Source organism: Rhinoderma darwinii, chromosome 5, assembly GCF_050947455.1.
Source record: "Rhinoderma darwinii isolate aRhiDar2 chromosome 5, aRhiDar2.hap1, whole genome shotgun sequence".
Classification (NCBI taxonomy): domain Eukaryota; kingdom Metazoa; phylum Chordata; class Amphibia; order Anura; family Rhinodermatidae; genus Rhinoderma; species Rhinoderma darwinii.
Genome location: NC_134691.1, coordinates 305,852,018 through 305,874,743, shown reverse-complemented (window position 1 = coordinate 305,874,743; position 22,726 = coordinate 305,852,018). Strand labels below are relative to the sequence as shown.

Here is a 22,726-nt window from a genome sequence, read left to right as displayed (position 1 = left end):
ACAAGCCCAAACACATTTCCACACCTTTAAGGAATATTTGTAAATGGTGAACAATGGATATTGAAAAATAATGACCATTTTAACGATGTCCCTTGTGTAAGCTACAGTACCCATTCATGCGCTATAGATAAACTGTGTCAATCTTTACACTTGTTATATATATTGTGGCCTATATTTGGCATGGCTATTATTTAGAGGGGCGGTAGATTATCCATAGATAACGTTGGGACATTACTCAGAACTCATTTAAAACTATTTAGACAAATAAAACATCCATAAGGGATTAAGGCAGAACAAACATTCTCACTTCTCTATTTATCCAGCACAGAAATAGCCTGATCTTGTCCACACCCCGTACTGAATGGAAAACGTCTAATTACTCACTAATCGCTGTCTAGTAGGCGCTTTCATGTTCAATTTCAATGCTTCCTATAGTTCTAATATGTTTTCTCCGGTCTATTCACATTTATTTATCTGGGGTTACAGCCAAGCTCTCTCTCTCTTCAGTAGTTAAGCCTCAAATTGGCTTTTAATGTAGAAGGTCATGAACTATAAGGACCACTTGTGAGGTGTGAAGATAAGAACGCCTATTGTCAATGAGGGTCGTTTTTTGTTCTTACAAACACCTGTTCATGGTAAAACACCAATTTAGCTCTGTTTTCGATGGACCATGGACAACAATAAAGGACTTACTGATCTATGCCATATTCACAGGTTAGGGCCTGTTCACATCTGCTTTCCATTGAGGGATTCCGTCTGAGGTTTCTGTCGGGGGAACCCCTCAACGGAAAGGCAAAAGGAAACCTTAGTCGACTGCTCTATTGATTCAGTCAAACCAACCAATGTGAACACAGCCTTAGTAAACGGTCTTCTACAAGTATTTTTACAAGATAAACAAGTTCAATGTGTTAACATTTTACTCAACATCATATTAATACATTTACTTGTCTTTTAATTACTTAAAAGGGTTCCCAAGATAAGGGAAAAAAAAAAAAAGAGTCTTGTATTTTTAGAGAAACAGCGCCACTTGTCCGTGGGCTGAGTCTGGTATTGCAGCTCACCCCTTTTACTTTGATAAGGCGGAGCTGCAATACCAGACCTGTAACTTAAAGGTCATTAGACAGTGGCAATTTAAATACAAGCATCATAGAGATGCCAAAAGGTGCCGTTGGTCTTTGTCAAGAATAGGAGGAGAGAATCTATCCAACCTCCTCAAGTGCCGCCTGCAAAAGTGCCTCAGTGCCCGCTGACCTAACTGCTGATCGGCATCTGTAAGGTTTATTTAATGTACCACTGTCTAATAATAGTCAGACTATTTTTTCCACATATCTAATATACACTAAGTAAATCTCTATGTATGCACTGGATGTAAACAAACAGGACTGAATTACTACAGGTGTCGTGTTTGTTCGAAATAAATGTATTTTTTAGAGTGGATTCACTGGATGATCTGCAGATTTATGGGGCCCTATAAATCAGAGCAGTGAAGAGTGGGCAGTAGGTGGCAGTTGACTGGAGTGTGTGGGCTCCTTTTCTAGATTCACATCAGTACCACCTATAGTGCCCCCATGGCATCAATCTCCTAAACGACAGAATCTTAGGCTAAATCTAATGGCACCGAAAAATACTGTAACTCTTACTTTAAAACCTAATAATGGAGGCCGAGAACAGCTTGTCACAAATTTCAGTAGTTTTCTCTTCTCCTCATCCGTAAAGCTTTCCACGACTCTCCAGAAAATTTTGATCACTGGATGATCTGCAGAATATCCTCCTGAAATTAAAACAAGAGCAGAAACTATTAAACAAGTGCCTCCTAAATACAGCGGTTAAATATGGACTCCGATATAGACGTGAACACACGGATCAGCTCTATATTTTCACTAATCCATCATGCGTACGAAAGCTGACGGACCCATCATGAGTCAATGGGATGCCTCATAGATTCTGTGTGAACAGAGCCTAAAATCCTATCCCCGGTTGTACCTTTTTCCTCTAGTACAAGGTTTGCAATCTTTTCTTAAAGGGAAGGTGTTATGATTTATTTATTTAGTTTTAATTATATTGCTTTTAATATAATATTAACAAAAATGTTATTTATTTGTGTTCTCATTTTTTACTTTTTACTGTATTCATACTTTTACTTCTCTATGGGGGCTGACATTTTTTTTTTCATCTCTGTATGTGTCGATTAACAACACATACAGAGATGCTATACAGCACAAACAAACCCCATAGAGAATGCGAATGGGAGCTGTTCCATTCTCAGAAGCGTACGGTGTCTATGCGGGAACGGCGCATGCGCCGCTCCCACACAGACCAAAATGAAGCTCCTTTGTAGAGCGAAATCCGGCGCCATTTTCATGCGGACCGGAAACCGCTGCCAGACAGTAAGATGACGACTTCCGGCTAGATGTTCAACGAAGCGAAGGCGCAAGGAAGAGGAGCGTAGGCGAAAACAACTTTGTTAGACCAGCGGAGGCAGGAGCAGGTAATTTATGTTCGTGTATGATGTGCGTATTATGTTCGTGTTATACTGTCTGCTGGGCACTGTATCTAATCCTCCTACCACTGTGCATTCGCTCAGAAAATGGCGGCACGCTGTGTAGAAGGTTTGAAGACATTCAAACCCCTCCTTCTCCTGGCACTAGCCAGAAGAAGGGAGGGGGGGGGATTGTGTGAGGACACTAGAGAGTGTGCCCACCCCAAATTTGCAGCATAAATCAATGAGGTTGCTTTACCAGAGTGACCATGCTGCAATTTTGGGAACTGCTCCCTCTAGTGGCCAGCACATGGAAATGTTATAAATTAGAATCTAATTTATAATATTTCCTGACTTGTGAAAAAATAAAAATAAATTAAAACAATGTGTAATCACTTATATACTAATTGTTTAACTGGGAAAAAATAAAAATTCTAGCGACACATTCCCTTTAAGGTGATTGAAGTTTTTAGATGTATTTCACATTTTAGGGTCAAGATTAGTCATACAAATGCTCTTAAAGCAGATCCGTCAGCTTAATATGCTGCACCATACTCCTAATAGCCAAATTTCTATTTGGTTAATAGGAGTGCTGAAAGAATACAGCGGACTCATAGTTATAAGTCCGCTGTATTAATGAGGGGAGCGCACCCCCTGCGTCCCCCCCAACCCTCTCTGTGGTGACTGACAGGCTTGCACATATAAACAGAAGCCTGCCAATCACTGGCCTGAAGGGTGGGCGGGGGGGGGGGGAGCGATACCTTTAAAAATACAGCAGACATAATTATGAGTCCACTGTATTCTTTTACCTCTCCTATTAGCCAAACGGCACAACATTTTCTGTGCCGCTTTGGCTACTAGGAGCACAGACCTGTAGCTGTAATATGCTGCCCTTACGTAGGACGGCATATTAAGCTGACAGATCAGTTTTGTATGACTAATCTTGACCCTGAAATGTGAAAAATACATCTAGAAACTTCAATCACCTTAAGAAAAGATTGCAAATCATGTACTTGAGGAATAGAACAGAATATTAAGCAGACAGATTCTCTTTAATGTGCTATATCCTCAAAAAAATACGCACCTGAATAGTTTGTGAAAGACTTCAGGTCATCGAGACAAATTGGAACCTGTGCCCCTGAAATCGAAACCTAAAAAGAAGACCCCAAAACATCATAGAGTCATTAAGAACAGAAGCATACATGAAGTGGGACATTGAAGCTGCCTTTAAAGGGGTAGGCTCATCGCAGACAATCCCTTTATATGGGAGTCACTAGTTGATAAGCTGATCGCCATGGGTCTGTTCACTTCCCCTGCAGCAGCTGCTACATGGAAAATGTAGTATTACATGCGGCCATTTGAATGAACGGCCTCCCTGTAATGCATGGACGGACCGGGATGTGGACGGTCCTCTGCTTGTTAGTGGCTTTCCATGTTGGCTCATAGAAGTGGGCATATGGAAAGGGGTTGTCAAAGTTAGACAACCCCCTTTAAAAAACACAAGATCCATATGTATTAATCATACTTAGCACCCATATTTTTGCAGGTATCTTCTGCGTAACACATATTGCTATCTTCTAAGAGATCAAACAAATGTAAAAAAGTCTAAAGCTAAATTCTGCTTGATTCAAGTGCAAATGTGAATTATGTGCAAATGAAGTTGACAACGGACATCTGTCCGTGATGTCAAATACAGCAGCATAAAATATGCCACAGAAAAACGCACTATATGACGCTAGATAATGACGCTAGATGGTGCAAGAGTGAAGTCGTAAAACAGCTGATCACAAGTACTGGTATATAAAAAGAAAACTGGTTGGAGCGCAGGGGCAGCTAGGAAACTAAAGAGGGACCTCATTAAGTAAATCATTTGCCCTTAGAAATTAGTTCGACCAGAAGAAATGAGGATTGTGACCTTTTTCATGTCTGTGCTATTATTTTGAATGGGAGCAAACATTTATGGAGTACTTAGAATCACAAACCCTTTTGTAAAGTCTAGAAAATTTTTAGGTCAAATAGTACTATAGGGCTACGGTCACACGTGGCGGATATGCTGCAGATTTTCTGTCTGGATTTGCGGACGGAAAACCTACCAAATAATAAAGAAGCCGTAAAGTGAATGAAATTTGAACAAATCTCAACCAGACGCTGCAGAAGTCACATATGACAATACGACATCGAAGGAGGCCGGGTGTACAGAGACCAGCTAGGGAACCAGGGATGCGTTGCCAGGGGAGCGCCAGGTGAGCATAGTCTTTTTTTAAATTGGTTTTTATACTCTGCAGTGGAAAATCTGAACCAAAATTAGCACGATTCAGTGCGGATTTTCCGGCAGAATTTTCCACAGCAAATATGACCTGTGCGGACCAACCCTAGTAATGTGTAGCTAGATGGTGCAAGAGTGCAGCCCAAAGATTTGGGTAAGGACGGCCATACACATTGGATAGCGGTCAACCTTACCCATAAAGCTGGTCCAATGCCATTTGCATATCAGAAGCTTTTGCAGCCATCTTTGATCTGCACTCTTGTGTCATCTACCCTCAAATTCATATAGTATGTTTTTGCTGCTGCAGTATTTTACCACAGTGGCCAGAAGATAATGTTTAAACAACAATAGAAAAAAATGTTCAAGTCACACAGTGACCACGATTTCCAGAAGAGTCTTGTCCTGACGAAGACTGAAACAACCTTTGAACAGTACAGTGTGGAAAAATTTGCCAAATGCTTTCCTGACCTACGGGCAATCAGACAGATCCATGGAAATGACATGCGGCTCATATCATGTAGGTGGGTTAGATCAAGGTCAGATTGGGATGTTTTATAAGAATCCAAGACTCTGGCTTTACAAGTAACCAAAGCCACTGAACAATAACATGTAACTGAATGTTTGCCTTCTGCTTAGAGAAACAGTTCCCAAACCACTTCCGAACATTGGTATTTATTTGTATTATAAACTCGCTGCATCCCTGGAATCACTGTTCGGTATGTGGTTAGCTAGACATATTTATTTACATTGGCACCCGCCACATACATACAGCACACAACGGATAAAATACCTGGATTTCCTGCTGATCAAACATCCTGAGCCATTCCAAATTGACCACATTGGCAAGACCTTGCCTGAATGCCAGACAATGCTGGCGGATCTGCTTGTTTAGCCTGTAGTCAGCAACAAGGTGGATGTAAGCAATTCGGTTGGCACTCGTGACAGGGATATCTTTGCCTCCAAACTTAAGTTCTACCACCTGATAAAAGGGAACACACCATATAAATCAAGACAGTACATCTGCCCGTATTAAAATTACTTTACTAAAGCAACATAATCTATCATGGTTACTTTTAGTCACTAGATGGCGCACTCTAGCAAATACACTACAGACCATGGCTGCCTATATGTATCTGTACATTTTAGTATAGTGTATGATGTTTTATGTAAATTAACCCCTTCACGACTGCCATACGGCTATATACGTTACAACTGCCGATGCCCCGTGCAGTTGTCACATGTATAAACGTTGACAGCCTTGAAGGGGTTTAAGGAGTGCAGTGCTGCTCTCTGGCCGGGGATTTCCCTCCTAGAGGGAGCCCCCGACATCTCTCCATACCCACAGTAAATAGTGTGCCCCCCTGTAGATAGCAATCCCTCCTTTAAATAGCACCACCTAAACTCCCACTGAGAGCAGAATCCCAGGTGTCAGATCGCTCTGTGTCGGGGATTCCGCTTCTAGAGAGAGCCCCTGACGTCACTGTCCACCGTCAGGGGCTCTCTCTAGGAGCGGAATCCCCGGCCAACACTCTGACCGGGGATTCCGCTACTGGAGAAGCTCCTGTCGTCACTATCCATATATGGACAGTGACGTGAGCGGTTCTCTCTAGGAGTGGAATCCCCGGTGTCAGATCGCCCTGTGCTGGGGATTCCGCTACTGGAGAAGCCCCTAGTGTCACTATCCATATGGGCAGTGATGTCAGGGGCTACTCCTAAAGTGGAATCCCCAGCCACAGCGCTGCTGACGCTGAGACAGGGGATTCCGCTTTTAGAGATAGCTCCTAACGTCACTGTCCATATATGGACAGAGACATCAGGCGCTCCCTCTAGGAGCGGAATCACCGGCCAGATGGATTTCGGTCCTTCAGGAAGCTACAGTGGTGCTATTTACAGGAAGAGGTGCAAATTACATGGGGTGGGTGGGCGTGCTGATACATACAGGGGAAGTGTCACTATATACAGGGGAAGTGGCGCTATCTGCAGGGGGTGGCGCAATCTAGCAGGGGGTATGGCGGCGCCATCTGCAAGGGGGTATGGCGGCGCCATCTGCAAGGGGGTATGGCGGCGCCATCTGCAAGGGGGGATGGCGGCGCCATCTGCAAGGGGGGATGGCGGCGCCATCTGCAAGGGGGGATGGCGGCGCCATCTGCAAGGGGGGATGGCGGCGCCATCTGCAAGGGGGGATGGCGGCGCCATCTGCAAGGGGGGATGGCGGCGCCATCTGCAAGGGGGGATGGCGGCGCCATCTGCAAGGGGGGATGACGGCGCCATCTGCAAGGGGGGATGGCGGCGCCATCTGCAAGGGGGGATGGCGGCGCCATCTGCAAGGGGGGATGGCGGCGCCATCTGCAAGGGGGGATGGCGGCGCCATCTGCAAGGGGGGATGGCGGCGCCATCTGCAAGGGGGGATGGCGGCGCCATCTGCAAGGGGGGATGGCGGCGCCATCTGCAAGGGGGGATGGCGGCGCCATCTGCAAGGGGGGATGGCGGCGCCATCTGCAAGGGGGGATGGCGGCGCCATCTGCAAGGGGGGATGGCGGCGCCATCTGCAAGGGGGGATGGCGGCGCCATCTGCAGGGGGGGATGGCGGCGCCATCTGCAGGGGGGGATGGCGGCGCCATCTGCAGGGGGGGATGGCGGCGCCATCTGCAAGGGGGTGGCGCCATCTGCAAGGGGGTGGCGCCATCTGCAAGGGGGTGGCGCCATCTGCAAGGGGGTGGCGCCATCTGCAAGGGGGTGGCGCCATCTGCAAGGGGGTGGCACCATCTGCAAGGGGGTGGCGCCATCTGCAAGGGGGTGGCGCCATCTGCAAGGGGGTGGCGCCATCTGCAAGGGGGTGGCGCTATCTGCAAGGGGGTGGCGCTATCTGCAGGGGAGTGGCGCTATCTGCAGGGGAGTGGCGCTATCTACAGAGGGTGTGGTGCTGTCTACAGGGGGAGCTATATACAGGGGGTGTGGCCCTATTTACATGGGCATTGTGGCATTATATGGGCACTACCTACAGGGGACACACTGGCCCTATCTACATGGGCAGTGTGTATGGCACTATTTACAGTGGGCACTGGCACTATCTACAGTGGGCAATGTGGCACTATCTACAGTGGTATAAAAGGAAAATGAGGCAGCACTACCAGATATTTGGATAAAGATCCTTTTATTCCACGTGTGTGCAATGTTTCAGCTCAGTGTGAGCCTTTCTCATGCTTGAGAAAGGCTCACACTGAGCTGAAACGTTGCACACACGTGGAATAAAAGGATCTTTATCCAAATATCTGGTAGTGCTGCCTCATTTTCCTTTTGTCCTGATTGAGGGGTCACTCTTGGACTGTGACCTAGGAGGTGTGCACCCGCTTTAGAGAAATTATCATGTGCTGCTGATTTGTATCCATCTACAGTGGTATTGTGAAACTACATGGGCACTGTGGTGTTTTCAGTTGGGTGCGACAAAAAAAAAAAAACTAAAAAATAAAATCCACCCTCTTTTTTTTTTTTTTAAACGTTCATGAAAAACAAATGGCAAATGTCGGTGAAAAACAGTCAGGCGGTCGGCTAATGGATTCAAATTTTAAGACACATGGATGCAAAACAGCCATGAAAAACTGACAGCTGATCCGTTGTTAACTGCCCTTTTTTTCACGTCGTGTGAATATAGCCTTATAGCCCTCTTATCCGCTCACAGTGACAGCGTATATACCCACACACACACATATATACAGTGAAGGAAAAAAGTATTTGATCCCTTGCTGATTTTGTAAGTTTGCCCACTGTCAAAGACATGAACAGTCTAGAATTTTTAGGATAGTTTAATTTTACCAGTGAGAGATAGATTATATATTTAAAAAAAAAGAAAATCACATTGTCAAAATTATATATATTTATTTGCATTGTGCACAGAGAAATAAGTATTTGATCCCCTACCAACCATTAAGAGTTCAGCCTCCTCCAGACCAGTTACACGCTCCAAATCAACTTGGTGCCTGCATTAAAGACCGCTGTCTTAAATGGTCACCTGTATAAAAGACTCCTGTCCACAGACTCAATTAATCAGTCTGACTCTAACCTCTACAACATGGGCAAGACCAAAGAGCTTTCTAAGGATGTCAGGGACAAGATCATAGACCTGCACAAGGCTGGAATGGGCTACAAAACCATAAGTAAGACCCTGGGTGAGAAGGAGACAACTGTTGGTGCAATAGTAAGAAAATGGAAGACATACAAAATGACTGTCAATCGACATCGATCTGGGGCTCCATGCAAAATCTCACCTCGTGGGGTATCCTTGATCCTGAGGAAGGTGAGAGCTCAGCCGAAAACTACACGGGGGGGAACTTGTTAATGATCTCAAGGCATCTGGGACCACAGTCACCAAGAAAACCATTGGTAACACATTACGCCGTAATGGATTAAAATCCTGCAGTGCCCGCAAGGTCCCCCTGCTCAAGAAGGCACATGTACAGGCCCGTCTGAAGTTTGCAAATGAACATCTGGATGATTCTGTGAGTGATTGGGAGAAGGTGCTGTGCTCAGATGAGACTAAGATTGAGCTCTTTGGCATTAACTCAACTCGCCGTGTTTGGAGGAAGAGAAATGCTGCCTATGACCAAAAGAACACCGTCCCCACTGTCAAGCATGGAGGTGGGAACATTATGTTTTGGGGGGTGTTTCTCTGCTAAGGGCACAGGACTACTTCACCGCATCAATGGGAGAATGGATGGAGCCATGTACCGTCAAATCCTGAGTGACAACCTCCTTCCCTCCACCAGGACATTAAAAATGGCTCGTGGCTGGGTCTTCCAGCACGACAATGACCCAAAACATACAGCCAAGGCAACAAAGGAGTGGCTCAAAAAGAAGCACATTAAGGTCATGGAGTGGCCTAGCCAGTCTCCAGACCTTAATCCCATCGAAAACTTATGGAGGGAGCTGAAGATCCGAGTTGCCAAGCGACAGCTTCGAAATCTTAAGGATTTACAGATGATCTGCAAAGAGGAGTGGGCCAAAATTCCATCTAACATGTGTGCAAACCTCATCATCAACTTCAAAAAAAGTCTGACTGCTGTGCTTGCCAACAAGGGTTTTGCCACCAAGTATTAAGTCTTGTTTGCCAAAGGGATCAAATACTTATTTCTCTGTGCACAATGCAAATAAATATATATAATTTTGACAATGTGATTTTTTTTTTTTTTTTTATATAATCTATCTCTCACTGGTAAAATTAACCTATCCTAAAAATTCTAGACTGTTCATGTCTTTGACAGTCGGCAAACTTACAAAATCAGCAAGGGATCAAATACTTATTTCCTTCACTGTATATATATATATATATATATATATATATATATATATAAAATTACAAAAGTGTTTTTTTTCACACTTTTAGTAATTTGTACGCTCATATTAAAAATGAAAGACATGGAATTAATTAAACGAATATAGAAGACGAAAGCCTCATAAGTCTTGTAAAAAACAAAGTAAAAATAGTTGTGATATTCAAAGCGGTGCAAAGATATTGTTAAAAGAAGTGCATATGAGAAATGGAAATTTGACCTTGACACAGGGGCATCAATGACCCTTGGTCATGAAAGGGTTAAGCATCTGCATGGTAACCTCGCAATGAAGTAAATCCGTAAACTTTTTTTCCCCACATTCCTCATGTACATTAAAAAGGGGTTGTCCAGGAATATTAATGGATAACTAATCAACGTATGATTGATGGGGGTTCGATCCACTGGGCCCACCACTAATCAGTAGAATGAAGGGGCCACCGAGCTTGCTGTTCGGACTCTGTTCACATCTGCATTCGCTATTCCGTTGCTCTGCTCCGTCAGAGGAGAAGAACAAGGGAATAACCAGAAGCGCCTGTTCTGTTGCATCACAGACACCCCCAGTGGCTGACCGAACTCATTAACTTAAATGGGTTCTGTCGGTTTTTCCGTTGGGGGATATCCATGTTTTTTCCGGAAACAATAGCGCAGCAAGCTGAAGTATGGTTTCCGGTATTATCTGCGGAATCTGAACAGCGGCCCCTAACTGAGCCTCTAACGCAGATGGCCTTACACCTGCCTGGTACTGCAGCTCAACTCAATTTAAGTAAATGGGACAAAGCTGCCGTACCAGGCACAGTCACCCAAGTATATTTCGAACTGTACCACAAAAGACAATGAAATGATCTTACATTGGCGGATATACCATCAATTAGAAGTTCAGGACAACCTCTTTAAGGGGCCTCCTATATAACACTTTTCGTAAATCTCCTTCAACGATGGTTTAAACAGTTCTGCTAGAAAGAAGTGCAGGATTATAATACTAGCGCAACACATTCATTTAAATAGGGATGAGCTACAAAGTCAGACACAGTCCATGGACATGAGTGGCGCTGTTTCTGGGGAAGAAAATCCAAGACACCCTCTTTAACTGTTTTATAATGCTTTTGAAGAGATTGCCACCAGACCCCCCCCCCCACTCAGACAATTTGGGCATAACTAAATCGACATGTATGTTGAAAATGTGTTTAAAGGGAAAACACATCCAAAAGGTGTAGATCACGGGCCTGGTCTTCACATCTATATGGTCACCTCCATATTATTTTACAGCATGAAATCAGTGACACAATCCGTGATATTGGTTGATTTACAAATAACTTGTTGGGCAATGTATTTTTACAATTTACGATTTCCTGAATTGATTCGATGTTACTGTATTCCACTCCAGATCCTATACATGAAGTACTCGTCACCTGATACCATACTGTAATGACATTAGGAGTCTTTAATGCAATGCTCTTCATCTGCTTGGCTACAATAGAGCTTGGAGTCCTTTGCAGTAACTGAGGCCATATAAAAATGTGTCTCATTTCATCCAAAATAGCTCTAATCTATATTGGCTTCGGAACAATGACAAATTAACGACTTATGCATTAGAATTTCACTCGTCGTCTCAGTAAAAGTTTTAAGCGTCCGTTAATGCCCTCGACATCCGGGATTATTGCTTTATTATTACCTAACTAAATACAAATTGAATACAAAAAGGGCTACTTAATGCCAGAAGCAATTTTAGGATAATGGCTAATCTTTACGATATCTTCTAACTGTAATTATTGTAAGGTTTAGGTCACCCAGGCAGAAAATCTTAAATATACAATGCTTGTCCAAGAAAGAGAGATTCATAAAAAAGTCAGATACTTGAAGAAAACAAAAAACAAATGGTAGATAAGAGTCGGGGGAACAGCTGGGTTTATACATGCGCCACTCAGAAGGCCAATCAAACAATCCGTCAAAATCTGCATGACTATTGTCTAACTGGTAATTACGACTTTCCTTCAGTCCCAGCATATATAGTATAACACACATAATAAGAGAGCAAACACCTCGGTCCCATATACTCTTATCTGGACAATGGAATGAATCATTAGCAGGCTGCCTTGGGAACTCACCTGCGCTTCCCCGAGATCATTATTAACCACAGTAAAGTTTAACCCAAGTTCTTCCACATCTCCTTCGTAGCTTTTCAGGAACAGTAAGTTCTTGTACATTTCTGGATCCAGAGAGGCCAGGTGGTGGATATCTACATCGGCGCTGGTACCCAGTAACTTAGATAGGAAGAAACTGGCAAAGGGCAGCTCTACAAGCATGTTTTCATACAGGGCCTGCAGAAAGACATCATTGTATATTTATCATTGTATCTTTATTTTATTTGTCCTTTACTGATTCAATTCTATTTATAAAGAATATAGTATATACTAGAAGTAGTATGGTCTGAATTTACTCTGAAACTAACTTTTCAAAAACATTATGCTAATCTAATAGTATACCTGATATATATCAACTTTGTAATTTACTTACGGTTAAAATGTTGTTGCAAATCCATGCAAATTTGGTGTGGAGTTACTGCCCCTAGGTGTTTCCCTTCCTGTATTCTGCTGTCCACCCCCTGTTGTCAAACAAAATCCGTCCCTAGTTACAGAGCTGAGCAGAGCAGAGCAGACGCACTGCAGGAAGTACGGTTATGTCTCTCCACTGCCTGTTCATAAAAGTCTATAGAAAGGGGAGGGGGAACAGGAGCAGGGAGAGAAAGATACAGACATGCTGCCCATAGAAGTATATGGAGATTGGAGGTAGGAGCGGAAGAGGGAGAAGAGAAAGAGATACAGAAGCTGCTGCCTATATAAGTTTAAAGAAGGGGAGGGGAAGCATAGAGAGAATGAGACACAGACATGCTGCTTATAGAAATCTATGAAGAAAAGAGGGGGAAAGAAGGAGGGAGCAGAAGCAAAGAGAGGAGACACACATTGCCCATGCAAGTCTATAGAGAGAGGAAGAAGGAGCAGAAAGACACAGACACACTTCCCATAGAAGTATATGGAGAGGGAAGGGGAAGCAGAGACACAGACATGTTGCCCATAGTAGTCTATAGAGAGGGGGAGAAGGGAGAAAGAAACATAGACACGCACGATGCCAAGATAAGTTTCTGAATAGGGTAGGGGTGATCAGAGTAATAGACACATGCACACGCGGACATGCTAAAGCTGCTGGTAAAATGTACACACAAATACATATATACACACACATACATATATATATATATATAGAGAAAAATAAACTTTGCAGCACTCCAACATGAAAAAGGTGGTGGTTTATTTCATCCAAAACAACAGCAACGTTTCAATCCTACAATAGGATCTTTATCAAGCCTTGTGTGAGTGCTGCTGCCTTCTTGTTTGCTATATATATATATATATATATATATATATATATATATATATATATATATATATATATATATATATATATATATATATAGGCACACACTGAGCACGTGGAATAAAAGGATCTTTTTTACAGATATTTGGCAGTGCTGCCTCACTTTCTTCTGCCTATATATATATATATATATATACACACACACATACACACACACATATATCTACACACATATATACACACACACACACACACACACACACACATCTATCTATCTATCTATACACACATACACTACCGTTCAAAACTTTAGGGTCACTTAGAAATTTCCTTATTTTTTGAAAGAAAAGCACAGTTTTTTTCAATGAAGATTACATTAAATTAATCAGAAATACACTCTATACATTGTTAATGTGCTAAATGACTATTCTAGCTGCAAACGTCTGGTTTTTAATGCAATATCTACATAGGTGTATAGAGGCCCACTTCCAGCAACCATCACTCCAGTGTTCTAATGGTACATTGTGTTTGCTAACTGTGTTTGAAGGCTAATGGATGATTAGAAAACACTTGAAAACCCTTGTGCAATTATGTTAGCACCGCTGTAAACAGTTTTGCTGTTTAGAGGAGCTATAAAACTGACCTTCCTTTGAGCTAGTTGAGAATCTGGAGCATTACATTTGTGGGTTCGATTAAACTCTCAAAATGGCTACAAAAAGAGAGCTTTCATGTGAAACTCGACAGTCTATTATTGTTCTTAGAAATGAAGGCTATTCCATGCGAGAAATTGCCAAGAAACTGAAGATTTCCTACAACGGTGTGTACTACGCCCTTCAGAGGACAGCACACACAGGCTCTAACCAGAGTAGAAAGAGAAGTGGGAGGCCCCGCTGCACAACTGAGCAACAAGGCAAGTACATTAGAGTCTCTAGTTTGAGAAATAGATGCCTCACAGTTCCTCAACTGGCAGCTTCATTCAATAGTACCCGCAAAATGCCAGGTGTCAACGTCTACAGTGAAGAGGCGACTCAAGGATGCTGGCCTTCAGGGCAGAGTGGCAAAGAAAAAGCCATATCTGAGACTGGCTAATAAAAGGAAAAGATTAATATGGGCAAAAGCACACAGACATTGGACAGAGGAAGATTGGAAAAAAGTGTTATGGACAGACGAATCGAAGTTTGAGGTGTTTGGATCACACAGAAGAACATTTGTGAGACGCAGAACAACTGAAAAGATGCTGGAAGAGTGCCTGACGCCATCTGTCAAGCATGGTGGAGGTAATGTGATGGTCTGGGGTTGCTTTGGTGCTGGTAAAGTGGGAGATTTGTACAAGGTAAAAGGGATTTTGAATAAGGAAGGCTATCACTCCATTTTGCAACGCCATGCCATACCCTGTGGACAGCGCTTGATTGGAGCCAATTTCATCCTACAACAGGACAATGACCCAAAGCACACCTCCAAATTATGCAAGAACTATTTAGGGAAGAAGCAGGCAGCTGGTATTCTATCTGTAATGGAGTGGCCAGCGCAGTCACCAGATCTCAACCCCATAGAGCTGTTGTGGGAGCAGCTTGACCGTATGGTACGCAAGAAGTGCCCATCAAGCCAATCCAACTTGTGGGAGAGGCTTCTGGAAGCATGGGGTGAAATTTCTCCCGATTACCTCAGCAAATTAACAGCTAGAATGCCAAAGGTCTGCAATGCTGTAATTGCTGCAAATGGAGCATTCTTTGACGAAAGCAAAGTTTGAAGGAGAAAATTATTATTTTAAATAAAAATCATTATACATACACACACACACACACACACACACACACACACACACACACACACACACACACACACACATATCTATCTACATAGCCACACACACACACCTATATATACATATCCACACACACACACACACACACACACACACACACACACACACACCTATATATACACATATATATATATATATGAGAGAGAGAGAGAGAGAGAGAGAGAGAGAGATATCGGCTGATCGCTGCCCTGTTAACACACGGCAATAAATCGGGAACCCGCGTTCATATTTCCGCTTGCTTGCTCGATCATTGGCCCGTGTAAAAGGGCCTTAATACTAGACCTACTGTGCCACATGATTGCACTGAAGTACAGCTTATGATGTACATATGACTTGCAGGTCAGAGCTGTGCATCCATTTTTTTTTATCAGGTAACTTTTCACACTGCCAATGTTAGCCTGCAACTGCTATACACAGCTATGTTCAGTTATCATTAACCCTGCGGAGATGCCAAGGTCTACAAACTTGAGTTGACCCCAAGATGTTTGCATGATTGCAGCCTTGTAGGAATCCAATCATTTATGACCACTTCAAATGTTTGGCAATTGGGACAGTCATTACTTCAATCAATGTGATCTGCAGAACTGGATCAACTAACGGTAGGGTTATTTAAAGGCTATGTCCACTTTCACAACCATTTCTTTTTATTGGCCTAATGCATCTAAAATGAAAATTGAAGCAACTTTGCAATAGGTCTTAATTAAACTTTTCCTACATCTCCTATGCAAACCTATGTGTCTCCGTGGTAGCAGACAACAAACATATCCTTTGTAGTCTGATCCTGCAGTCCTACTCTCTGCAATTTGTCCCCTACTTCTTGCTAACTGACAAAATGTATGTTAACATGAAGTAGAGGACTGATGAAAAGCAATAGGACTGCAGAATAAGGGTGAGTTCACACTGAGTTTTTTGCAGGTGGAAAATCTGCCTCAAAATTCAGTTTGGAATTTTGAGGCAGATTTTCCTCTGCCTGCACGCTGATTTTCGATATAAAGAATCCGTACAGAATCTTGGACAGAAAAACAACACGATAATAAACGACAGAGATTTACTTTAGAAAGTTGAATACAATTTCTTCACACAATAAGTAAACTACTTTAGGACATATTTACTAATAAATATGTGCCCGAATTCTAGCTCAAATAGAGTCAAAATTCTGGGGCACATGCCATGCACTACATTTATACAGTGAGTAAGACACTTTTTGCAAATCATCCTACAAGGGGGCATAGCTTTGGGGGTAGAGGACTTGGCTTAAACTGCGCAAAAAGTGTTCCAAAGTAAAACAACCAAGAAGTGGTAAAAAATTAGACAAAAGTGGCTAAAGACGCAAACATTTTTATCATCCAGCATGAACCAGTGATAAATTAGGCGCATCTAGTTTAATTATAAGCCATCTAAATTTAGTAGTAAATCTGCCCCTTTGTGTTTCAATTTCTCACAATTTTAAAGATCTCGGTTTGCGGTCACTAGAAAATAACATTATTCTTTACATCCAGAGGATGAGAACCCACACACAGTGGCGTAACTACCGCTGTAGCAGCCATAGCGGCTGCTACGGGGCCCGCGGCAGCCGGTGGCGCCACTAGCATCCGCTATGGTGACACCACATTTAATAGTATCTGCGTCTTTAGGACGCAGATACTATTGAACACCATGCCAGAGCAGTGACACATTCCCTTTAAACTTCCTTCCAGCTTCTCTATAGTCCATCAAAGGACTATTTTACAGTCAGCAGCCTGCGCACCACACACAAACTTCAAACTGCAGTCCACAGATTAAGGCTATGTTCACACGGAGTATTTTGGGGGAGGAATATCTGCCTCAAAATTCCGTTTGGAACTTTGAGGCAGATATTCCTCTCCCTGCACGCCGATTTTCGCGGCAATTATCGCGCCGTTTTTCGCCCACGCGGCCATTGAGCGCCGCGGGCATAAAACAGCGAGATATATGCTTTCTCCTGCCTCCCATTGAAGTCAATGGGAGGTCGGAGGCGGAAGCGCCCGAAGATAGGGCATGTCGCTTCTTTTTCCCGCGAGGCAGTTTTACTGCTCGCGGGAAAAAGACGCCGACGCCTCCCATTGAAATCAATGGGAGGCGTTCTCGGGCCGTTTCTGCTGAGTTTTGCGACGCGGTTTCCGCGTCAAAAAACTCGGCAAAATACCCCGTGTGAACATAGCCTAAGGATAAGCAAAGAGGATTTGTTTTTGCTTTATTTCTTTGATAGCTTCAGATCACTCCTGTTTAGCAGGTCAAGAGTATATTTATGGAATTGTAGATAAAGCTAATACATAAGTCCAGGTACTTTCTAACTTTACTATTTAACCTTCGGGACAAAGCCATTTTTTGATTTTTCATTTTGGTTTTTAACTCCCCGCATTCCAAGAGCCCTAATTTTTTAATTTTCCGTCAATAGAGTGGTGTGAGGGCTTATTTTTTGCAGGAGGAGTTGTAGTTTCTTTTGGTACCATTTATAGTTCTATACAATGTACTGGGAAACGGAAAAAAAAAAATCTCTGCAGGCTGAAGTTGGAAAAAACTGTGATTCCTCAAGGTTTTTTGGGTTTCGTTTTTACGGCTTTCATCGTGCGGTAAAAACTACAACTTCTCTTTATTCCGTGGCTCAATACGATTACGGTGATACCAAATTTATATAGGTTTTTTAATATTTTACTACTTTTATTGATAATAAACTTTTTGATAAAAAAAAAAAAAACATGTTTTGTGTTGCCACATTCTAAAAGCCATCATTTTTTTCACTGATTGAGCGGCTTATTTTTTGCAGGGCGAGCTGTAGTTTTCATCGGCACCATTCATACGTAGAATTTTTTGATCACTTTATTTGACTTTTTTTTTTTTAGAGCTAAGTTGACCAAAAAACAGAGGTTTTGGCGTTTTCAATTTAATTTTTTACGGCGCTCATCGTGTACATTAAATAAAGTATTCAAAAAAGAGAGATAGAAGCAGCACTCAAAAAAACTCTGGTTTATTCATCCAGCATGCACTGCAACGTTTCACCTTCTCTATGAAGGCTTTTTAAAATAAAGTATTGTAATAGTTCAGACTTTTATGGACGCAGCGATACCAATTTTGTTTATTTTTTCAATTTTTTCGATTACTTTATGGGGAAAATCTTTTCTTTTTAACTTTGCATTATTATTTTTTTCACTACTAAAAACTTTTTTTCACTTTTTTTTTTATTTTTTACACACTTTATTAGCCCCCTAGGGAACTTGAACCAGCGATCGTTAGATCGCTGGTAACATATACGTTTTGCAGTATATCGTCATTTTTACGTGCTTCTGTTAAGCCCAACCACAGGCAGGGCTTAACAGAGAGAGAGTGAAGGCAGTCCTGGGGGACTTCATTAGGCCCCTGGGCTACCATAACAACCGTCGCCACCCCCTGATCTCAATGCGGAGGGGCGATGAGCTGTCAGAGGGGGCCCCCTCTTTTCAACGCCTCAGATGCTGCGGTCGCGATTGACCACAGCATTTGAGTAGATCGCTGCTCCCGGCAGTTAGTCCCAGGTTTCCGCTGTAAAATACAGCCGACACCCGCAGCATACTGAGCACGCTCCATACATCACCCCCCGCAACCGGACATAACAGCCTTAAATGTAAAAAAAAAAAAAAAAAAAAAAAAAAAAAAGAATGACTTTAATTGTTAGCATTGACTTAAAGAGGCTCTGTCACCAGATTTTGCAACCCCTATCTGCTATTGCAGCAGATCGGCGCTGCAATGTAGATTACAGTAACGTTTTTATTTTTTAAAAACGAGCATTTTTGGCCAAGTTATGGCCATTTTTGTAGTTATGCAAATGAGGCTTGCAAAAGTCCAAGTGGGTGTGTTTAAAAGTAAAAGTCCAAGTGGGCGTGTATTATGTGCGTACATCGGGGTGTTTTTAATACTTTTACTAGCTGGGCGCTCTGATGAGAAGTATCATCCATTTCTCTTCAGAACGCCCAGCTTCTGGCAGTGCAGACACAGCGTGTTCTCGAGAGATCACGCTGTGTCGTCACTCACAGGTCCTGCATCGTGTCAGACGAGCGCTACAGTTGATTCTGCAGCAGCATCAGCGTTTGCAGGTAAGTAGCTACATCGATTTACCTGCAAGCGCCAATGCTGCTGCAGAATCAACTGTAGCCTCTGGTGCCGGTGTCCTCGCTCGTCTGACACGATGCAGGACCTGTGAGTGACGACACAGCGTGATCTCTCGAGAACACGGCTGTGTCTGCACTGCCAGAAGCTGGGCGTTGTGAATAGAAGTGGATGATACTTCTCATCAGAACGCCCAGCTAGTAAAAGTAGTAAAAACGCCCCGATGTACGCACATAATACACGCCCACTTGGACTTTTGCAAGCCTCATTTGCATAACTACAAAAATGGTCATAACTTGGCCAAAAATGCTCGTTTTTAAAAAATAAAAACGTTACTCTTATCTACATTGCAGCGCCTATCTGCTGCAATAGAAGATAGGGGTTGCAAAATCTGGTGACAGAGCCTCTTTAACTGTACCACAAAAATACAAAAAAGGAGTAAGAATAGCACAAGACAAACACAGCTCCATGTAGGAAATCACGGTTTATTCAAGGTGTGTGCGCGAAATTCCTGCGTGTGCAAAAACAAACGGGGAGCGTGAAGTAAAGCTTCGTTCTATAGCCATGGCAAGGTCATTGTTTGCTATACTGAGAAGAACAAAGCCTCCATTGTAACCAAATGTATGTATGAAAGCTACCTGGATAAAAACGACAAATTACCTTCATGACTCAGAGTCTAAAAGCAGAAAATAACCCCACGTTGCCCTTCCCTTTCCACCTTAAAAAAAAAACCCCATAAGAAATCGGGTTTAAAGATTCAATATTGAAGTCTGAATAAATGATGGTGTTAAGCAGCATGACCGCATCAGCGAAATGGATTATAAATGAAATTTCCATAATGTATGCTACACAAATATCAGCACGGGCATAAATCAAGGTATTTTCTAAACACAGGTTAATTGTACAACTCCGCAAACTGTCTATTTTTTATGCAAATTAATCCACTTAACATTTGTCATATTGGGCTTAATCCGCAGACACTTGCATCAGATGCCCTTATGGGGCCATCAATAACTCTGCTGCCGTAGAGAGAACGCTGTAGGTAGATTGCAGAAACTTGTATGTTATTTTTCAAGTGTCCGTCTCCTGCGAATGTTTATTGCCAGGGATTGTGCCAAAATGATTTGAAATAAAACGGATTCATTATGGTAGAAGCCTTTTAATATAAGAGAGTGAGCTTTGAATGTGATTAATGCAAATTGTGTTGCTATCATGAGAATGGATGGGGACAACATCACAGGCCAGATCTGCCGGCTGCCAAATAACTTTGGTAATTTACTACATTAAGAATCAATAAAAAAATAATGCTTTTCAAATGCATCGCTATCAATCCGAAGGAAGTTACCCAGCAAACATTTATATTTCCATCTAATAACTATATAAACTCTGAAACCCTATTTTACACCAACTTTCAGGAGATTAAGTGTGAATATAGTCACTACATTTCCACTTTCAGTCATTTTTATCGGTTTTGGTATAAAATCTAAAAGCCGTACCAATTACAACTCATGGTATTAAATGGGCACAGACCGCAAAATGAATATCCAGATAAATGAATTTGAGCTTAAAGTGAAAATGCGTAAGGGGGGCTAGTGTTGGACACGGTGGCACATTCCTTAGTTATACAGGTTTTAGAAGAGAACACACTAATGGGTCCCATTTATTATAACTGAACTGGGCATATTGCTTATAGCAACCAATCACAGTGCATCTTTCATCTTTCCAGAGTAGTTTAAGATATGAAAGCAGAACTGTGATTGGTCGCTCTTCCGACTAATAAGTAATTGCCATTCATTTCTATTACGTCGCCAACAAAAGTTTTCCATACACGTGTGCGGTGTTCAGAGGCTCGGCATTTACCTGTCTGAAGAGCATCCTCCGAACATGGAGCATAGTAGGGCACTGCCTATTATTCAACACATGGTAGGGCAGGTTTTAAAGGGAGTCTGTCACCAGGGAGTCTGTTTTTCCCCTAAATCGCTTATACCGCTTGAGAAAAGCAGTGTCCACATACCGTACTTGTATTACATGTCTTGATTCTTTCTAAACGCTCAAAAACCCCATTTATTCATTTGTACGTTGTATGCTAATTAGGCCCAGAGTCCTCTGGACCAGGAAGTGTCCGGCACCTTACTCTAACGCCCCCGTTACCCTTCCTTGTAAACTTGGATACAAACTGCGCGGCGCAGACGCATGATTTGGATGAGGGGGTCTCGATGCAGCAGCTAGGAAGAGACGTCAGGCAAGTATACAAGGGAGGGAACAGGGGGAATGGGTGGCGATACAGAATAAGATGCAGGACACTTCCCGGTCCTGAGGAGTCTTTGTGCCTAGTAAGAATATGACTTACAGATGAATAAATGCGGTTTTTGAGCGTTTAGAAAGAAACCAGACACGTAATACAGGTATGTGGACACTGCTTCTCCCAAGGCCTGACCAGCAGTATAGGTGTTTGGGTGTAGGGTGGGGACAGACTCCCTTTAAGGGCTCATTCAGACGAGCGTGAATCTCGTCCATGTGCGGTGCGTTGAAACAACACAGAGCACATGGACCCATTGATTTCAATGGGGCTATTCACACATGCGAGTGTCTGTTGCGTGAAACTCATTGCATGCTCTATATTGGTACGTTTTCACGCATCCAGCCACACATTGAAGTCAATGGGTGTGTGAAAACCACGGACAGCACACGGATGCACATCCATGTGCGGTCTGTGTTTTACGCATCAATTACATTGAAAAAAAAGCGCTTGTGAGTGTGAAAAACACATGCCACTCGCACAGCACACTGATGAATGACGCCCAGATTTACGCGTGTTTTTACAAACGTAAAATCTGTCACACTTGTGTGCATGTAGACTAACAGGTTTTTATAGGGCCCATTGGTTTAAGCTTGCAAGATTATATTTTCTAACAGCGTATGTCAATGTGGGCCTTGAGCTAAGATATAAGGGACCTCTTTATGTAGAGACGTGTGTATTTACACCTGTGCTTCCGCATGGATATATAGATATATATATACGTATATAGCGGTTCCACGGGCTTGCTGTATTGACGTGTACATGTCTGTGGAGGGATACATACCTCCACAGAGTGCAACCCCATAGATGCAAAATTGTGGTTCCCACTAGAGGAAATTATTTTGAGGGCCCACCATCCATCTATAAGGAACCTGTATATGTTCCCAGTCATATACATTGCTATCATCACACATATGCAGGAAATACCATCAATAATGCCTAATAGATAATTTGTGAATCATTTAATAAAAAATAAACCCTAGTGGCAAGTGATTGACCTCAAATTTAGTTGTCTTCTGCAGGATCTTGGGATACCCATTCTTGTGTTAGTCCCTAG

General features: G+C 42.7%; 1 protein-coding gene across 2 annotated transcripts in view; it reads right to left on the bottom strand.

Annotated features, from left to right (window-relative positions):
- UBE3C (ubiquitin protein ligase E3C) overlaps positions 1-22,726 on the bottom strand; it is a 100,878-nt gene that overhangs the window by 6,338 nt on the left and 71,814 nt on the right. For both annotated transcript variants that reach the window (XM_075827401.1, XM_075827402.1), the window contains exons 20-23: positions 12,178-12,390; positions 5,536-5,724; positions 3,564-3,630; positions 1,641-1,771 (exon numbers count right to left, since the gene is read on the bottom strand). In XM_075827401.1, the coding sequence (XP_075683516.1) occupies positions 1,641-1,771; positions 3,564-3,630; positions 5,536-5,724; positions 12,178-12,390 (600 nt within the window). The remainder of the gene's footprint in view (positions 1-1,640; positions 1,772-3,563; positions 3,631-5,535; positions 5,725-12,177; positions 12,391-22,726) is intronic.